This window comes from Schistocerca cancellata, chromosome 2, assembly GCF_023864275.1.
Source record: "Schistocerca cancellata isolate TAMUIC-IGC-003103 chromosome 2, iqSchCanc2.1, whole genome shotgun sequence".
Taxonomy (NCBI): Eukaryota; Metazoa; Arthropoda; class Insecta; order Orthoptera; family Acrididae; genus Schistocerca; species Schistocerca cancellata.
The window spans coordinates 447,206,619-447,224,938 of record NC_064627.1 but is presented as its reverse complement, the minus strand read 5'-3'; the positions used below and the strand labels follow the sequence as shown (position 1 = coordinate 447,224,938).

Here is an 18,320-nt window from a genome sequence, read left to right as displayed (position 1 = left end):
GCTTCTACCAGATTTTCCATTGGTCTGTCAAGAATTCGTGTTAGTATTTTGCAGCTGTGACTTATTAAACTGATAGTTCGGTAATTTTCGCATCTGTCAACCCCTGCTTTCTTTGGGACAGAGTGACATATATTATATCATTTGCAAGCATTGTGGTAAATGATATATTGGTCAGTCAGTCAGAGCTGTTACAGTCACATAATTTGAACATGAGAGAAACCAGATACTAGGAAAAGAAAAAGTCAATCCTTTAACAGTCAAACTTCCATATGATTTTAACACTTTGCATGCTATTAAGAAAAACAGAAGTATGACTCTACTGGAAATACTTTAAATCAATGAACATATGACCCTCTTTACACATGGAAATTAGTATTGTGTTCCAATGTATGCACCTCTCTCTGCAGCACAATCAAGTGAGACTAATTTCTGTACATACGGAGATTCCAATTTCTGACAGGCTTCTTCTTCAAGTCACTAAAAACAAGAGATACTTTCATTTGAAGGTTGCATTTAACTGACATTATCTGATGCAGAAGTTCCTCTCACTACTATTGTATTTATGTGATGAAGAAGAAGAAGAAGAAGAAGAAGAAGAAGAAGAAAAGATCACCATCACCATCACCATCACCATCAACAATAATTTCTTCTTCTTCTGGTTTGATGCAGCTCCCCACGTCCAGCAGCCTCTTGATCTCTAGTCACCTGCTGCATCCAACAGACATTTCCACCTGCTTACTGTATTCAAGCCTCACTGTCCCAGTATTCCCGTCCCCCTCCTGGTCTTCGCTTCCTTCCATTAACAAACTGACAATGCCTTCGAATGTGTCCTATCAACCAATCCCTTCTATTAGAGTAAACGTAGTAGACCAGTTTTGTCATTTGGGTAGCAAAATAAATGACGATGGCTGAAGTATAGGTGATATAAAATGCTGACTGGGGGAAAAAAAAAAAGAGGGTTCTTGAAAAAGAGCAATTATCTAACATCTAATATCAATTTAAGCCTTAGGACTTCCTTTCTGAACCTACTTGTCTGAAGAAGTAAAACGTGAACAGTTGGTAACAATTCAGACAAGAAGGGAATGGAAGCTTTTGAAATGTGGTGCTACAGAATACTGCAGAGTTTTTTTCCATTGTGTCAGAAGCATGCTAACTATATACCAAAATATGCTTGTGGACTTGGAAGAATCAGCTAATAGATATGTGTACTATCTACCACTTTCTGTGAGCACAATGTCCCAGTCTGTTCATACTAATTTGCTGGGTAGATCATATAACTAATAAGTATGGCCAGGAAAATGTCACAATAACACGAAAAATAACACGAACTTCACGGATTTTAACGAATAATGTGGAATATGTGATTTTTTTGAGAGATCATAACATTTTTAATTTAGCCACAAAAATCTCATTAATCAGAGGACAACAGTTTACAAATATCAATAACTGATATCTACCGAGTGTTAAAACTGCATTTCTGACTTCTGATCTCACCAAGGCTGAGGTTCATGTATTATCTGGAAATGACAGTTCATCTCCCAGTATTGAACACATATGTGACCAGGCAAATGCACCGAAATGGGCAAAAAGATAGACAAAATTTTGCTTTGACTATGTTCCATTACCTTGGTGTCACTTTTGTTGATGTTCATCTTATAATTTCATCCATTCCATTCAACTGTTCTTCAAAGTCCTCTAGTACCTCTAACAATTACAGCATCATCAGCACATTTTCCTCTCTCTGAACTTTCATTTCCTTTCCAAATTTCTTCTTGGTTTCCTTCATAGGTTGCTCAACACAAAGACTGAACAACATTGGGATTAAGGTACAACCCTGTGCCTCACTCCCTTTTCTACTATTTTTTCCCTTTCACTTCCTTTGAATCTTAATTGCATTTCTGTCCATGTTATAGGCAAGCTTTAGCTTCCTGTATTTTATTTCTGTTACATTCAGAGTTTGAAAGTGTGTATTCGAGTCAACATTTTTGAAAGCTCTCTCTAAATGTGCAAATGCTATAAACTTTGATTTGCCTTCCTTCAGCCTATCTTCTACGATAAGTAAGCATTGCCCTGCATGTTCCTACACATCTCCAAAACCTTAACTGACCTTCCCCCAGGTAAATATTTGGCAACTATGACTTACTAAACCAATGTTTTGGTAGTATTCACACCTGTCAGCAACTACCTTCTTTGGAGTTGGCATTAAGTCTTTCTTTCTGAAGTCCAAGTATTTCAACTTTTCACATAACTCACGCAACAGGTGGGAAAGTTTCATGATGACCGGCTCTCCCAAGGATATTAACACTTCAGAGGAATGTCATCTACTCCAGGGAACTTTGGTCAGCTTAGTTCTTTCAGGGGTTAGTCAAACTCCTCAGAGTATCTTCCACATAATCTTTCCCCATTTCGCTTTGTATAATATTTTCTTTAAGTTTGTTCCTCTTATACAAATCCTATACATATTCCTTTCAACTTTCCCTTCTTTGCTTAGCAATGGCTTGCCACCTGAGCCCTTTATATTCTTACAGGGCTTGAAATACAGTTTTTGTTAACTAATTACCAGTTCTGCTTCTGGCTTCCGAACTTCAGCTTCAAAAATTTGTTTGCAGTTCTGGAAAATTAATTTGGTTGGGTTGTCAGACTGCTAAAGGTTACGCAAAATGTTCATTAATGAGGATGAAGTAATTTTGTGTGTAGTGACTGAAAAGAAATTAACTGGATTAATCAGTATGTTTTAACTTCCTTTAATGAATGGATAAGCCTCATTTTTTTTTTTCCTTAAGAGAATGAGAGTGTTAGCCCTATATGAGTGCTTATATATTTAAGCACTCAATAAAATCCAACTGCTTGGCAACAATCCTATATCCTGCTCACATGATATCTTGCGAACCATGGATGAAGGGTATCAGACGGACGCCATATTCCCTGACTTCCAGAAAGCGTTTGACTCGGTGCCCCACTGCAGACTCCTAATTAAGGTACGAGCATATGGGACTGGTTCCCAAATACGTGAGTGGCTCGAAGACTTCTTAAGTAATAGAACCCAGTACGTTGTCCTCGATGGTGAGTGTTCATCGGAGGTGAGGGTATCATCTGGAGTGCCCCAGGAAGTGTGGTAAGTCCGCTGTTGTTTTCTATCTACATAAACGATCTTTTGGATAGGGTGGATAGCAATGTGCGTCTGTTTGCTGATGATGCTGTGGTGTATGGGAAGGTGTCATCGTTGAAAAAGTGAATGTAAGGAGGATACAAGATGACTTGGACAGGATTTGTGATTGGTGTAAAGAATGGCAGCTAACTCTACATATAGATAAATATAAATTAATGCAGTTGAATAGGAAAAAGAATCTCGTAATGTTTGAATACTCCATTAGTAGTGTAGCGCTTGACAATCACGTTGATTAACTATCTGGGCGTAACATTGCAGAGCAATATGAAGTGGGACGAGCATGTAATGGCAGTTGCGGGGAAGGCGGGTAGTCGTGTTCGGTTCATTGGTAGAATTTTGGGAAGATGTGGTTCATCTGTAAAGGAGATCGCTTATAAAACACTAATACGACCTATTCTTGAGTACTGCTCTAGCGTTCGGAATCCCTATCAGGTCGGATTGAGCGAGGACATAGAAGCAATTCAGAGGCAGACTGCTAGATTTGTTACTGGTAGGTTTGATCACCACGCGAGTGTTATGGAAATGCTTCAGGAACTCTGGTGGGAGTCTCTGGAGGAAAGGAGGCGTTCTTTTCGTGAATCGCTACTGAGGAAATTTAGAGAACCAGCATTTGAGGCTGACTGCAGTACAATTTTACTGCCGTCAACTTATATTTCACGGAAAGACCACAAAGATAAGACAGATTAGGGCTCGTGCAGAGGCATATAGGCAGTCATTTTTCCCTCTTTCTGTTTGGGAGTGGAACAGGAAGAGAAGATGCTAGTTGTGGTACGAGGTACCCTCCACCATGCACCATATGGTGGATTGCGGAGTATGTATGTAGATGTAGATGCGTATCAGACTAATTTGAAAATTGTTATGCTCACTCACCTGGTGAAATTTTTTTTGTCATTTTTATGTTGAGCATTAAGAATGTGTCTTTACTCATTAGCAAGTATTCTAGCTATGAAGTCCCCAAAACATTAGTGAAATAACATTTAACTAGTTATTGCTCTGAACATTTTCCACAATGAGCATGACTTAGGTGGGTGTAACAACATAGTTTCACGTACATAGTAATTGGTGTGCGTTAAGATTTTTTAACTTCATTTCTTGGACAATCTTTCCCTTCAGCTCTTAACATCTACTGATGTCCAAAAACAAATCATACTCCCATTTTAATAAAAATATTTTGAGGACACTGATAACTTTACTTCATTGGGCTCATAAAATCTAAACAGCTCATTTAGAGGAACAATTAATGTAGACTGCAGAACAATTGATGGTGTAGCAACTGATACTTTTCCGGACTATCAAAATCAGTTCTGGCCTTACAAACAAGACAGTAAAACTACTTTTTCATGTTTCTCAAGTTGTGTTCCTTGTAAATGTTGTGAATGTAGCAATGGAAAACAGCCCTAGCAACTCAAGAACGCAAGTGTGGTAACAGACTAACAGTTACGGAGTGCTATAGTGTTGTATTGAGTGCTGAACACTAAAATACTCAATGCATCACTTTGTCTTCCCCGATACAATGACTTCACAACCTATTTTTCTCCAAAGCAGAATCTCTGATATAGTTTAAAAAAAAAAAATATTCAACACGTTTCAGCCAATGAACAGTTGACATTTAAATCTAGGCTTCCATAATTTCCCGTCTTTTTCTAAGTAGAATCAATTTCCCACATGAATTTCAGATGTTGCATAGAAACCAACATTCTGTCTACCTTAATGTCACTATTTTTTGTCTGTAAAATGAGCGATATTTTCTTGTTTTTATTATGCCAGTGTGAGCTTGGTGATACTTTACAACGTTTTTCCGTTTATTCTGGCGAACCTAAAAACTGAATGCAACTTCATTTCCTGAGTATGTACCTGAACATTTATGAAAAGAGAGAGAAATGCCTTATTTAGTGCCAGAGATAAGTAAAGTTTGTTAGCTTTTATTTGCTTAACTACATAGGTAATTATTAATCATATGCACTGGCTACACTCCACAGTTCTGAACAGCTGTTTCTCTCTAGGCTCAACACTGCTCATAGGTGTGTATTTCCCCTTAATTTCAATTATTAAAATAAAGTGTAGTTGTTTCTATTTAAATTTGTCCTAATATCCCCTACGATTCTAGCATTTGTAGACAGAGAAAGCTTTTGACAATGTTGACTGGAATACTCTCTTTCAAATTCTAAAGGTGGCAGGGGTAAAATACAGGGAGCAAAAGGCTATTCTCAATTTGTACAGAAACCAGATGGCAGTTATACGAGTCGAGGGACATGAAAGGGAAGCAGTGGATGGGAAGGGAGGGAGACAGGGTTGTAGCCTATCCCCGATATTATTCAATCAGTATATTGAGCAAGCAGTAAAAGAAACGAAAGAAAAATTTGGAGTGGGTATTCAAATCCATGGAGAAGAAATAAAAACTTGAGGTTCACCGATGACACTGTAATTCTGTCAGAGTCAGCAAAGGACCTGGAAGAGCAGTTGAATGGAATGGACAGTGTCTTGAAAGGATGATCATGAACATCAACAAAAGCAAAATGAGGATAATGAAATGTAGTCTAATTAAATCAGATGATGCTGAGGGAATTAGATTAGGAAATGAGACACTTAAAGTAGTAAAGGAGTTTTGCTATTTGGGAAGCAAAATAACTGATGATGGTTGAAGTAGAGAGGATATAAAATGTAGACTGGCAATGGCAAGGAAAGCGTTTCTGAAGAAGAGAAATTTGTTAACATTGAGTATAGATTTAAGCGTCAGGAAGTCATTTCTGAAAGTATTTGTATGGAGTGTAGCCATGTATGGAAGTGAAACATGGACGATAAATAGTTTAGTCAAGAGGAGAATAGAAGCTTTTGAAATGTGGTGCTACAGAAGAATGCTGAAGATTAGATGGGTAGATCACATAACTAATGAGGAGGTTCTGAATAGAATTGGGGAGAAGAGAAATTTGTGGCACAACTTGACTAGACGAAGTGATCGGTTGGTAGGGCATATTCTGAGGCATCAAGGGGTCACCAATTTAGTATTGGAGGGCAGCGTGGAGGGTAAAAATCGTAGAGGAAGACCAAGAGATGAATGCACTAAACAGATTCAGAAGGATGTAGGTTGCAGTAGGTACTGGGAGATGAAGAAGCTTGCACAGGATAGAGTAGCATGGAGAGCTACATCAAACCAGTTTCTGGACTGAAGACCACAACAACAACATCCTGGACCAGCATGACATGCTGGTGGCAATTTTAATTTCAAGAACTTACCAATCTAGATGCCAAAAAACACTCTCACCAGTACATAACCACAATTTTTCTTAGTTTACAATACTCACTAACAACTTCTTCTTCTTCGCCTGTATGTACTATTATAGCATCAGGCAAGGGGATAACTGGTTCAAAGTGAGGATCATGAATACTACTAGCTGCTGCTGTTTCATCATCACTGGCTTCTTCCTCCGCAGCAGAATCAGGTGAGACTGATTTCTGTTGATATGAAGCTTCCAACCTCTGAGGTGTCTGTTTCTTCAAGCCACCAAAAACAGTAGAACCAGCACCCTCCCATTTGAAAGTTGACTCAGTACCTAGAAGATGGATAGACATTTATTACTTAACATGCACAGGTAATGACTGAGTTGTAAAAGCAACCCCATGAGTGATACGTATTCTACAAAACTACTGATTTAGAACAAAATACTCCCATCATAATAACTAATCAAATTAAAAAACCACACACTATTGAATAAAACAATTTAAAATGTCGTGATGCTGTCATTTTATCAACAGAAAAACTTCACTCCCGGTGTTTTCAAGATTAATAAAGTGAGATATAACTAAACAATGGAAATTCCAGGTCAGAATAGCAACAATATTATCAAAAGGGCAGATTGCTACTCATGACAGAGACAGCATGTTGAGTTGCAGACAGGTACAAGAAAGACTCAAACAAACAAACAAACAAAAACAAAAACAAAAACAAAAACAAAAACAAAAAAACACACACACACACACACACACACACACACACACACACACACGTCTCCTTCTGAAGAAAGGAAAAGTAATGTATAAATTATTTTATACTTAACAAAACAAACCATTTTGTCCCCTGGTTTAGTTTAAAATTGGAAGGCCACCCAACTGGTGATCATTATTGATGTCTCATGTTGAAATGCCTGCAGAAGTTTATGTCTCTGAGGCTCAATCTGAAAGGAATGCGAAAAATTTATTTGATCGCTTCCTTTTTTTGATCAGTGGTTTGTGGGAAATGTGGGTACACTTTTTGTGAGTGAGTGATGGAGGGAGTGAGTGAGTGAGTGAGTGAGTGATGGAGGGAGTGAGTGAGTGAGTGAGTGAGTGATGGAGGGAGTGAGTGAGTGAGTGAGTGAGTGATGGAGGGAGTGAGTGAGTGAGTGAGTGATGGAGGGAGTGAGTGAGTGAGTGAGTGATGGAGTGAGTGAGTGAGTGAGTGAGTGAGTGATGGAGGGAGTGAGGGAGTGAGTGAGTGAGTGAGTGAGTGATGGAGGGAGTGAGTGAGTGAGTGAGTGATGGAGTGAGTGAGTGAGTGAGTGAGTGAGTGATGGAGGGAGTGAGTGAGTGAGTGAGTGAGTGAGTGAGTGAGTGAGTGATGGAGGGAGTGAGTGAGTGATGGAGGGAGTGAGTGAGTGATGGAGGGAGTGAGTGAGTGATGGAGGGAGTGAGTGAGTGAGTGAGTGATGGAGGGAGTGAGTGAGTGAGTGAGTGAGTGAGTGAGTGAGTGAGTGAGTGAGTGAGTGAGTGAGTGATGGAGGGAGTGAGTGAGTGAGTGAGTGAGTGAGTGAGTGAGTGAGTGAGTGAGTGAGTGAGTGAGTGAGTGATGGAGGGAGTGAGTGAGTGATGGAGGGAGTGAGTGAGTGATGGAGGGAGTGAGTGAGTGATGGAGGGAGTGAGTGAGTGATGGAGGGAGTGAGTGAGTGATGGAGGGAGTGAGTGAGTGATGGAGGGAGTGAGTGAGTGAGTGAGTGATGGAGGGAGTGAGTGAGTGAGTGAGTGAGTGATGGAGGGAGTGAGTGAGTGAGTGAGTGATGGAGGGAGTGAGTGAGTGAGTGAGTGATGGAGGGAGTGAGTGAGTGAGTGAGTGATGGAGGGAGTGAGTGAGTGAGTGAGTGAGTGAGTGAGTGATGGAGGGGTGAGTGAGTGAGTGAGTGAGTGAGTGATGGAGGGAGTGAGTGAGTGAGTGAGTGATGGAGGGAGTGAGTGAGTGAGTGAGTGATGGAGGGAGTGAGTGAGTGAGTGAGTGAGTGATGGAGGGAGTGAGTGAGTGATGGAGGGAGTGAGTGAGTGATGGAGGGAGTGAGTGAGTGATGGAGGGAGTGAGTGAGTGATGGAGGAGTGAGTGAGTGATGGAGGGAGTGAGTGAGTGATGGAGGGAGTGAGTGAGTGAGTGGAGTGAGTGAGTGAGTGAGTGATGGAGTGAGTGAGTGAGTGATGGAGTGAGTGAGTGAGTGATGGAGTGAGTGAGTGAGTGATGGAGTGAGTGAGTGAGTGATGGAGTGAGTGAGTGAGTGATGGAGTGAGTGAGTGAGTGATGGAGTGAGTGAGTGAGTGAGTGAGTGAGTGAGTGAGTGAGTGAGTGAGTGAGTGAGTGAGTGAGTGATGGAGGGAGTGAGTGAGTGATGGAGGGAGTGAGTGAGTGATGGAGGGAGTGAGTGAGTGATGGAGGGAGTGAGTGAGTGATGGAGGGAGTGAGTGAGTGATGGAGGGAGTGAGTGAGTGATGGAGGGAGTGAGTGAGTGATGGAGGGAGTGAGTGAGTGATGGAGGGAGTGAGTGAGTGATGGAGGGAGTGAGTGAGTGATGGAGGGAGTGAGTGAGTGAGTGAGTGATGGAGGGAGTGAGTGAGTGAGTGAGTGATGGAGGGAGTGAGGAGTGAGTGAGTAAGTGATGGAGGGACTGAGTGAGTGAGTGAGTGAGTGATGGAGGGAGTGAGTGAGTGAGTGAGTGGAGGGAGGGAGTGAGTGAGTGAGTGATGGAGGGAGGGAGTGAGTGAGTGAGTGAGTGATGGAGGGAGGAGTGAGTGAGTGAGTGAGTGAGTGATGGAGGGAGGGAGTGAGTGAGTGAGTGATGGAGTGAGTGAGTGAGTGAGTGAGTGATGGAGTGAGTGAGTGAGTGAGTGAGTGATGGAGTGAGTGAGTGAGTGAGTGAGTGATGGAGTGAGTGAGTGAGTGAGTGAGTGATGGAGTGAGTGAGTGAGTGAGTGAGTGAGTGATGGAGTGAGTGAGTGAGTGAGTGAGTGATGGAGTGAGTGAGTGAGTGAGTGAGTGATGGAGGGAGGGAGTGAGTGAGTGAGTGATGGAGGGAGGGAGTGAGTGAGTGAGTGAGTGAGTGATGGAGTGAGTGAGTGAGTGAGTGAGTGATGGAGGGAGGGAGGGAGGGAGTGAGTGAGTGAGTGATGGAGGAGGGAGTGAGTGAGTGAGTGAGTGATGGAGGGAGTGAGTGAGTGAGTGAGTGATGGAGGGAGGGAGTGAGTGAGTGAGTGATGGAGGGAGTGAGTGAGTGAGTGAGTGATGGAGGGAGGGAGTGAGTGAGTGAGTGATGGAGGGAGGGAGTGAGTGAGTGAGTGATGGAGGGAGTGAGTGAGTGAGTGAGTGATGGAGGGAGGGAGTGAGTGAGTGAGTGAGTGATGGAGGGAGTGAGTGAGTGAGTGAGTGATGGAGGGAGTGAGTGAGTGAGTGAGTGATGGAGGGAGTGAGTGAGTGAGTGATGGAGGGAGGAGTGAGTGAGTGATGGAGGGAGGGAGTGAGTGAGTGATGGAGGGAGGGAGTGAGTGAGTGATGGAGGGAGGGAGTGAGTGAGTGATGGAGGGAGGGAGTGATGGAGGGAGGGAGTGATGGAGGGAGGGAGTGATGGAGGGAGGGAGTGATGGAGGGAGGGAGTGATGGAGGGAGGGAGGGAGTGAGTGAGTGATGGAGGGAGGGAGGGAGTGAGTGAGTGATGGAGGGAGGAGGGAGTGAGTGAGTGATGGAGGGAGGGAGTGAGTGAGTGATGGAGGGAGGGAGTGATGTGAGTGATGGAGGGAGGGAGTGAGTGAGAGTGATGGAGGGAGGGAGTGAGTGAGTGAGTGATGGAGGGAGGGAGTGAGTGAGTGAGTGATGGAGGGAGGGAGTGAGTGAGTGAGTGATGGAGGGAGGGAGTGAGTGAGTGAGTGATGGAGGGAGGGAGTGAGTGAGTGAGTGATGGAGGGAGGGAGTGAGTGAGTGAGTGATGGAGGGAGGGAGTGAGTGAGTGAGTGATGGAGGGAGGGAGTGAGTGAGTGAGTGATGGAGTGAGTGAGTGAGTGAGTGAGTGATGGAGTGAGTGAGTGAGTGATGGAGTGAGTGAGTGAGTGATGGAGTGAGTGAGTGAGTGATGGAGTGAGTGAGTGAGTGAGTGATGGAGTGAGTGAGTGAGTGATGGAGTGAGTGAGTGAGTGATGGAGGGAGTGAGTGAGTGATGGAGGGAGTGAGTGAGTGATGGAGGAGTGAGAGTGAGTGATGGAGGGAGTGAGTGAGTGATGGAGGGAGTGAGTGAGTGATGGAGGGAGTGAGTGAGTGATGGAGGGAGTGAGTGAGTGATGGAGGGAGTGAGTGAGTGATGGAGGGAGTGAGTGAGTGATGGAGGGAGTGAGTGAGTGATGGAGGGAGTGATGGAGGGAGTGAGTGAGTGAGTGAGTGATGGAGGGAGTGAGTGAGTGAGTAAGTGATGGAGGGACTGAGTGAGTGAGTGAGTGAGTGATGGAGGGACTGAGTGAGTGAGTGAGTGAGTGATGGAGGGAGTGAGTGAGTGAGTGATGGAGGGAGGGAGTGAGTGAGTGAGTGATGGAGGGAGTGAGTGAGTGAGTGAGTGATGGAGTGAGTGAGTGAGTGAGTGAGTGATGGAGAGTGAGTGAGTGAGTGAGTGAGTGATGGAGTGAGTGAGTGGTGAGTGAGTGATGGAGGGAGGGAGTGAGTGAGTGAGTGATGGAGGGAGTGAGTGAGTGATGGAGTGAGTGAGTGAGTGAGTGATGGAGTGAGTGAGTGAGTGAGTGAGTGATGGAGTGAGTGAGTGAGTGAGTGAGTGATGGAGGGAGGGAGTGAGTGAGTGAGTGAGTGATGGAGGGAGGGAGTGAGTGAGTGAGTGAGTGATGGAGGGAGGGAGTGAGTGAGTGAGTGAGTGATGGAGGGAGGGAGTGAGTGAGGGAGTGAGTGAGTGAGTGATGGAGGGAGGGAGTGAGTGAGTGAGTGATGGAGGGAGTGAGTGAGTGAGTGAGTGATGGAGGGAGTGAGTGAGTGAGTGATGGAGGGAGGGAGTGAGTGAGTGATGGAGGGAGGGAGTGAGTGAGTGATGGAGGGAGGAGTGAGTGAGTGATGGAGGGAGGGAGTGATGGAGGAGGAGTGATGGAGGGAGGGAGTGATGGAGGGAGGGAGTGATGGAGGGAGGGAGTGATGGAGGGAGGGAGTGATGGAGGGAGGGAGTGATGGAGGGAGGGAGTGATGGAGGGAGGGAGGGAGTGAGTGAGTGAGTGATGGAGGGAGGGAGTGAGTGAGTGAGTGATGGAGGGAGGAAGTGAGTGAGTGAGTGATGGAGGGAGGGAGTGAGTGAGTGAGTGATGGAGGGAGGAGTGAGTGAGTGAGTGATGGAGGGAGGAGTGAGTGAGTGAGTGAGTGAGTGAGTGAGGAGGAGTGAGTGAGTGAGTGATGGAGTGAGTGAGTGAGTGATGGAGTGAGTGAGTGAGTGATGGAGTGAGTGAGTGAGTGATGGAGTGAGTGAGTGAGTGATGGAGTGAGTGAGTGAGTGATGGATGAGTGAGTGAGTGAGTGATGGAGTGAGTGAGTGAGTGATGGAGTGAGTGAGTGAGTGATGGAGAGTGAGTGAGTGAGTGATGAGTGAGAGTGAGTGAGTGAGTGATGGAGGGAGTGAGTGAGTGATGGAGGGAGTGAGTGAGTGATGGAGGGAGTGAGTGAGTGATGGAGGGAGTGAGTGAGTGATGGAGGGAGTGAGTGAGTGATGGAGGGAGTGAGTGAGTGATGGAGGGAGTGAGTGAGTGATGGAGGGAGTGAGTGAGTGATGGAGGGAGTGAGTGAGTGATGGAGGGAGTGAGTGAGTGATGGAGGGAGTGAGTGAGTGATGGAGGGAGTGAGTGAGTGAGTGAGTGATGGAGGGAGTGAGTGAGTGAGTGAGTGATGGAGGGAGTGAGTGAGTGAGTGAGTGATGGAGGGAGTGAGTGAGTGAGTAAGTGATGGAGGGACTGAGTGAGTGAGTGAGTGAGTGATGGAGGGAGTGAGTGAGTGAGTGATGGAGGGAGGGAGTGAGTGAGTGAGTGATGGAGGAGGAGTGAGGAGTGAGTGAGTGATGGAGGGAGGAGTGAGTGAGTGAGTGAGTGATGGAGGGAGGGAGTGAGTGAGTGAGTGATGGAGTGAGTGAGTGAGTGAGTGAGTGATGGAGTGAGTGAGTGAGAGTGATGGAGTGAGTGAGTGAGTGAGTGAGTGATGGAGTGAGTGAGTGAGTGAGTGAGTGATGGAGTGAGTGAGTGAGTGAGTGAGTGAGTGATGGAGTGAGTGAGAGTGAGTGAGTGATGGAGTGAGTGAGTGAGTGAGTGAGGATGAGGAGGGAGTGAGTGAGTGAGTGAGTGATGGAGGAGGGAGTGAGTGAGTGAGTGAGTGAGTGAGTGATGGAGTGAGTGAGTGAGTGAGTGAGTGATGGAGGAGGGAGGGAGGGAGTGAGTGAGTGAGTGATGGAGGGAGGGAGTGAGTGAGTGAGTGAGTGATGGAGGGAGTGAGTGAGTGAGTGAGTGATGGAGGGAGGGAGTGAGTGAGTGAGTGAGTGATGGAGGGAAGGGAGTGAGTGAGTGAGTGATGGAGGGAGGGAGTGAGTGAGTGAGTGAGTGATGGAGGGAGGGAGTGAGTGAGTGAGTGAGTGATGGAGGGAGGGAGTGAGTGAGTGAGTGAGTGATGGAGGGAGTGAGTGAGTGAGTGAGTGATGGAGGGAGTGAGTGAGTGAGTGATGGAGGGGAGGGAGTGAGTGAGTGATGGAGGGAGGGAGTGAGTGAGTGATGGAGGGAGGGAGTGAGTGAGTGATGGAGGGAGGGAGTGATGGAGGGAGGGAGTGATGGAGGGAGGGAGTGATGGAGGGAGGGAGGGAGTGAGTGAGTGATGGAGGGAGGGAGGGAGTGAGTGAGTGATGGAGGGAGGGAGTGAGTGAGTGATGGAGGGAGGGAGTGAGTGAGTGAGTGATGGAGGGAGGGAGTGAGTGAGTGAGTGATGGAGGGAGGGAGTGAGTGAGTGAGTGATGGAGGGAGGGAGTGAGTGATGGAGGGAGGGAGTGAGTGAGTGAGTGATGGAGGGAGGGAGTGAGTGAGTGAGTGATGGAGGGAGGGAGTGAGTGAGTGAGTGATGGAGGGAGGGAGTGAGTGAGTGAGTGATGGAGGGAGGGAGTGAGTGAGTGAGTGATGGAGGGAGGGAGTGAGTGAGTGAGTGATGGAGTGAGTGAGTGAGTGATGGAGTGAGTGAGTGAGTGATGGAGTGAGTGAGTGAGTGATGGAGTGAGTGAGTGAGTGATGGAGTGAGTGAGTGAGTGATGGAGGGAGTGAGTGAGTGATGGAGGGAGTGAGTGAGTGATGGAGGGAGTGAGTGAGTGATGGAGGGAGTGAGTGAGTGATGGAGGGAGTGAGTGAGTGATGGAGGGAGTGAGTGAGTGATGGAGGGAGTGAGTGAGTGATGGAGGGAGTGAGTGAGTGATGGAGGGAGTGATGGAGGGAGTGAGTGAGTGAGTGAGTGATGGAGGGAGTGAGTGAGTGAGTAAGTGATGGAGGGACTGAGTGAGTGAGTGAGTGAGTGATGGAGGGACTGAGTGAGTGAGTGAGTGAGTGATGGAGGGAGGGAGTGAGTGAGTGATGGAGGGAGGGAGTGAGTGAGTGAGTGATGGAGGGAGTGAGTGAGTGAGTGAGTGAGTGAGTGAGTGAGTGAGTGAGTGATGGAGTGAGTGAGTGAGTGAGTGAGTGATGGAGTGAGTGAGTGAGTGAGTGAGTGATGGAGGGAGGAGTGAGTGAGTGAGTGAGTGATGGAGGGAGGGAGTGAGTGAGTGAGTGAGTGATGGAGGGAGGGAGTGAGTGAGTGAGTGAGTGATGGAGGGAGGGAGTGAGTGAGTGAGTGATGGAGGGAGGGAGTGAGTGAGTGAGTGATGGAGGGAGGGAGTGAGTGAGTGAGTGATGGAGGGAGTGAGTGAGTGAGTGAGTGATGGAGGGAGTGAGTGAGTGAGTGATGGAGGGAGGGAGTGAGTGAGTGATGGAGGGAGGGAGTGAGTGAGTGATGGAGGGAGGGAGTGAGTGAGTGATGGAGGGAGGGAGTGATGGAGGGAGGGAGTGATGGAGGGAGGGAGTGATGGAGGGAGGGAGTGATGGAGGGAGGGAGTGATGGAGGGAGGGGAGTGATGGAGGGAGGGAGTGATGGAGGGAGGGAGGGAGTGAGTGAGTGATGGAGGGAGGGAGTGAGTGAGTGAGTGATGGAGGGAGGGAGTGAGTGAGTGAGTGATGGAGGGAGGGAGTGAGTGAGTGAGTGATGGAGGGAGGGAGTGAGTGAGTGAGTGATGGAGGGAGGGAGTGAGTGAGTGAGTGATGGAGGGAGGGAGTGAGTGAGTGAGTGATGGAGGGAGGGAGTGAGTGAGTGAGTGATGGAGGGAGGGAGTGAGTGAGTGAGTGATGGAGGGAGGGAGTGAGTGAGTGAGTGATGGAGGGAGGGAGTGAGTGAGTGAGTGATGGAGGGAGGGAGTGAGTGAGTGAGTGATGGAGGAGGGAGTGAGTGAGTGAGTGAGTGATGGAGGGAGGGAGTGAGTGAGTGAGTGAGTGATGGAGGGAGGGAGTGAGTGAGTGAGTGAGTGATGGAGGGAGGGAGTGAGTGAGTGAGTGAGTGATGGAGGGAGGGAGTGAGTGAGTGAGTGAGTGATGGAGGGAGGGAGTGAGTGAGTGAGTGAGTGATGGAGGGAGGGAGTGAGTGAGTGAGTGAGTGATGGAGGGAGGGAGTGATGGAGTGAGGGAGGGAGGGAGTGATGGAGTGATGGAGGGAGGGAGTGATGGAGGGAGGGAGTGATGGAGGGAGGGAGTGATGGAGGGAGGGAGTGATGGAGGGAGGGAGTGATGGAGGGAGGGAGTGATGGAGTGATGGAGGGAGGGAGTGATGGAGGGAGGGAGTGATGGAGGGAGGGAGTGATGGAGGGAGGGAGTGATGGAGGGAGGGAGTGATGGAGTGATGGAGGGAGGGAGTGATGGAGGGAGGGAGTGATGGAGGGAGGGAGTGATGGAGGGAGGGAGTGATGGAGGGAGGGAGTGATGGAGGGAGGGAGTGATGGAGGGAGGGAGTGATGGAGGGAGGGAGTGATGGAGGGAGGGAGTGATGGAGGGAGGGAGTGATGGAGGGAGGGAGTGATGGAGGGAGGGAGTGATGGAGGGAGGGAGGGAGTGAGTGAGTGATGGAGGGAGGGAGTGAGTGAGTGAGTGATGGAGGGAGGGAGTGAGTGAGTGAGTGATGGAGGGAGGGAGTGAGTGAGTGAGTGATGGAGGGAGGGAGTGAGTGAGTGAGTGATGGAGGGAGGGAGTGAGTGAGTGAGTGATGGAGGGAGGGAGTGAGTGAGTGAGTGATGGAGGGAGGGAGTGAGTGAGTGAGTGATGGAGGGAGGGAGTGAGTGAGTGAGTGATGGAGGGAGGGAGTGAGTGAGTGAGTGATGGAGGGAGGGAGTGAGTGAGTGAGTGATGGAGGGAGGGAGTGAGTGAGTGAGTGAGTGATGGAGGGAGGGAGTGAGTGAGTGAGTGAGTGATGGAGGGAGTGAGTGAGTGAGTGAGTGAGTGATGGAGGGAGTGAGTGAGTGAGTGAGTGAGTGATGGAGGGAGGGAGTGAGTGAGTGAGTGAGTGATGGAGGGAGGGAGTGAGTGAGTGAGTGAGTGATGGAGGGAGGGAGTGAGTGAGTGAGTGAGTGATGGAGGGAGGGAGTGAGTGAGTGAGTGAGTGATGGAGGGAGGAGTGAGTGAGTGAGTGAGTGATGGAGGGAGGGAGTGATGGAGTGAGGGAGGGAGGGAGTGATGGAGTGATGGAGGGAGGGAGTGATGGAGGGAGGGAGTGATGGAGGGAGGGAGTGATGGAGGGAGGGAGTGATGGAGGGAGGGAGTGATGGAGGGAGGGAGTGATGGAGGGAGGGAGTGATGGAGTGATGGAGGGAGGGAGTGATGGAGGGAGGGAGTGATGGAGGGAGGGAGTGATGGAGGGAGGGAGTGATGGAGGGAGGAGTGATGGAGTGATGGAGGGAGGGAGTGATGGAGGGAGGGAGTGATGGAGGGAGGGAGTGATGGAGGGAGGGAGTGATGGAGGGAGGGAGTGATGGAGGGAGGGAGTGATGGAGGGAGGGAGTGATGGAGGGAGGGAGTGATGGAGGGAGGGAGTGATGGAGGGAGGGAGTGATGGAGTGAGGGAGTGATGGAGTGAGGGAGTGATGGAGTGAGGGAGTGATGGAGTGAGGGAGTGATGGAGTGAGGGAGTGATGGAGTGAGGGAGTGATGGAGGGAGGGAGTGATGGAGGGAGGGAGTGATGGAGGGAGGGAGTGATGGAGGGAGGGAGTGATGGAGGGAGGGAGTGATGGAGGGAGGGAGTGATGGAGGGAGGGAGTGATGGAGGGAGGGAGTGATGGAGGGAGGGAGTGATGGAGGGAGGGAGTGATGGAGGGAGGGAGTGATGGAGGGAGGGAAGTGATGGAGGGAGGGAGTGATGGAGGGAGGGAGTGATGGAGGGAGGGAGTGATGGAGGGAGGGAGTGATGGAGGGAGGGAGTGATGGAGGGAGGGAGTGATGGAGGGAGGGAGTGATGGAGGGAGGGAGTGATGGAGGGAGGGAGTGATGGAGGGAGGGAGTGATGGAGGGAGGGAGGGAGGGAGGGAGTGATGGAGGGAGGGAGGGAGGGAGGGAGTGATGGAGGGAGGGAGTGATGGAGGGATGGAGTGATGGAGGGAGGGAGGGAGGGAGGGAGTGATGGAGGGAGGGAGGGAATGATGGAGGGAGGGAGTGATGGAGGGAGGGAGGGAGTGATGGAGGGAGGGAGGGAGTGATGGAGGGAGGGAGGGAGTGCTGGAGGGAGGGAGGGAGTGATGGAGGGAGGGAGGGAATGATGGAGGGAGGGAGTGATGGAGGGAGGGAGGGAGTGATGGAGGGAGGGAGGGAGGGAGGGAGGGAGTGAGTGATGGAGTGAGTGAGTGATGGAGTGAGTGATGGAGTGAGTGATGGAGTGATGGAGGGAGGGAGGAAGTGATGGAGGAAGGGAGGGAGGGAGTGATGGAGGGAGGGAGGGAGTGATGGAGGGAGTGATGCAGGGAGGGAGTGATGGAGGGAGGGAGTGATGGAGGGAGGGAGTGATGGAGGGAGGGAGTGATGGAGGGAGGGAGTGATGGAGGGAGGGAGTGATGGAGGGAGGGAGTGATGGAGGGAGGGAGTGATGGAGGGAGGGAGTGATGGAGGGAGGGAGTGATGGAGGGAGGGAGTGATGGAGGGAGGGAGTGATGGAGGGAGGGAGTGATGGAGGGAGGGAGTGATGGAGGGAGGGAGTGATGGAGGGAGGGAGTGATGGAGGGAGGGAGTGATGGAGGGAGGGAGGGAGTGATGGAGGGAGGGAGGGAGTGATGGAGGGAGGGAGTGATGGAGGGAGGGAGGGAGTGATGGAGGGAGGGAGGGAGTGATGGAGGGAGGGAGGGAGTGATGGAGGGAGGGGGTCATCTCAGCTATTTGAGATGATCTGTAAATGTTATCTCACTGTGGACTGTCCAGCTAAAGCCTTACACATTGATTCTATTTAACTTCAATAAATAAATAAAAAAAAAAAAAAATTCCACATAATGAATGCCCAATTTTTATTAGTCACACAGCTGCAAATGGTTGCAAAGAAGTTTTCATTTTGCATGTCGGTAATCCATCTGCTATGGGTTTATCAACTTTCATTTTTGTTTTGAAGTTAAAGTTGTGAAGTTTTGCCACGTTCACGAAACTAAATTTTTCCATGTGCGACTGATTGTTGGCCCATTCTACCATATCATTTCAGCATGTCTCTCTTACTTTTGAACAAAGAAGATGCTGATATGTTGTTTGTGAATGGGTTTTGTAATGGAAACTCTGCTGCTACTTTTAGAAAACACGGTAGACAATTTCCTAATGCCCACT

At 48.4% G+C, this 18,320-nt stretch overlaps 1 protein-coding gene across 1 annotated transcript in view; it reads right to left on the bottom strand.

The window, feature by feature from the left end:
* LOC126161936 (E3 SUMO-protein ligase RanBP2-like) overlaps window positions 1-18,320 on the bottom strand; it is a 329,323-nt gene that overhangs the window by 22,755 nt on the left and 288,248 nt on the right. The window contains exon 28 of the mRNA XM_049918109.1: window positions 6,472-6,720. Coding sequence (XP_049774066.1) covers window positions 6,472-6,720 — 249 coding nt within the window. The remainder of the gene's footprint in view (window positions 1-6,471; window positions 6,721-18,320) is intronic.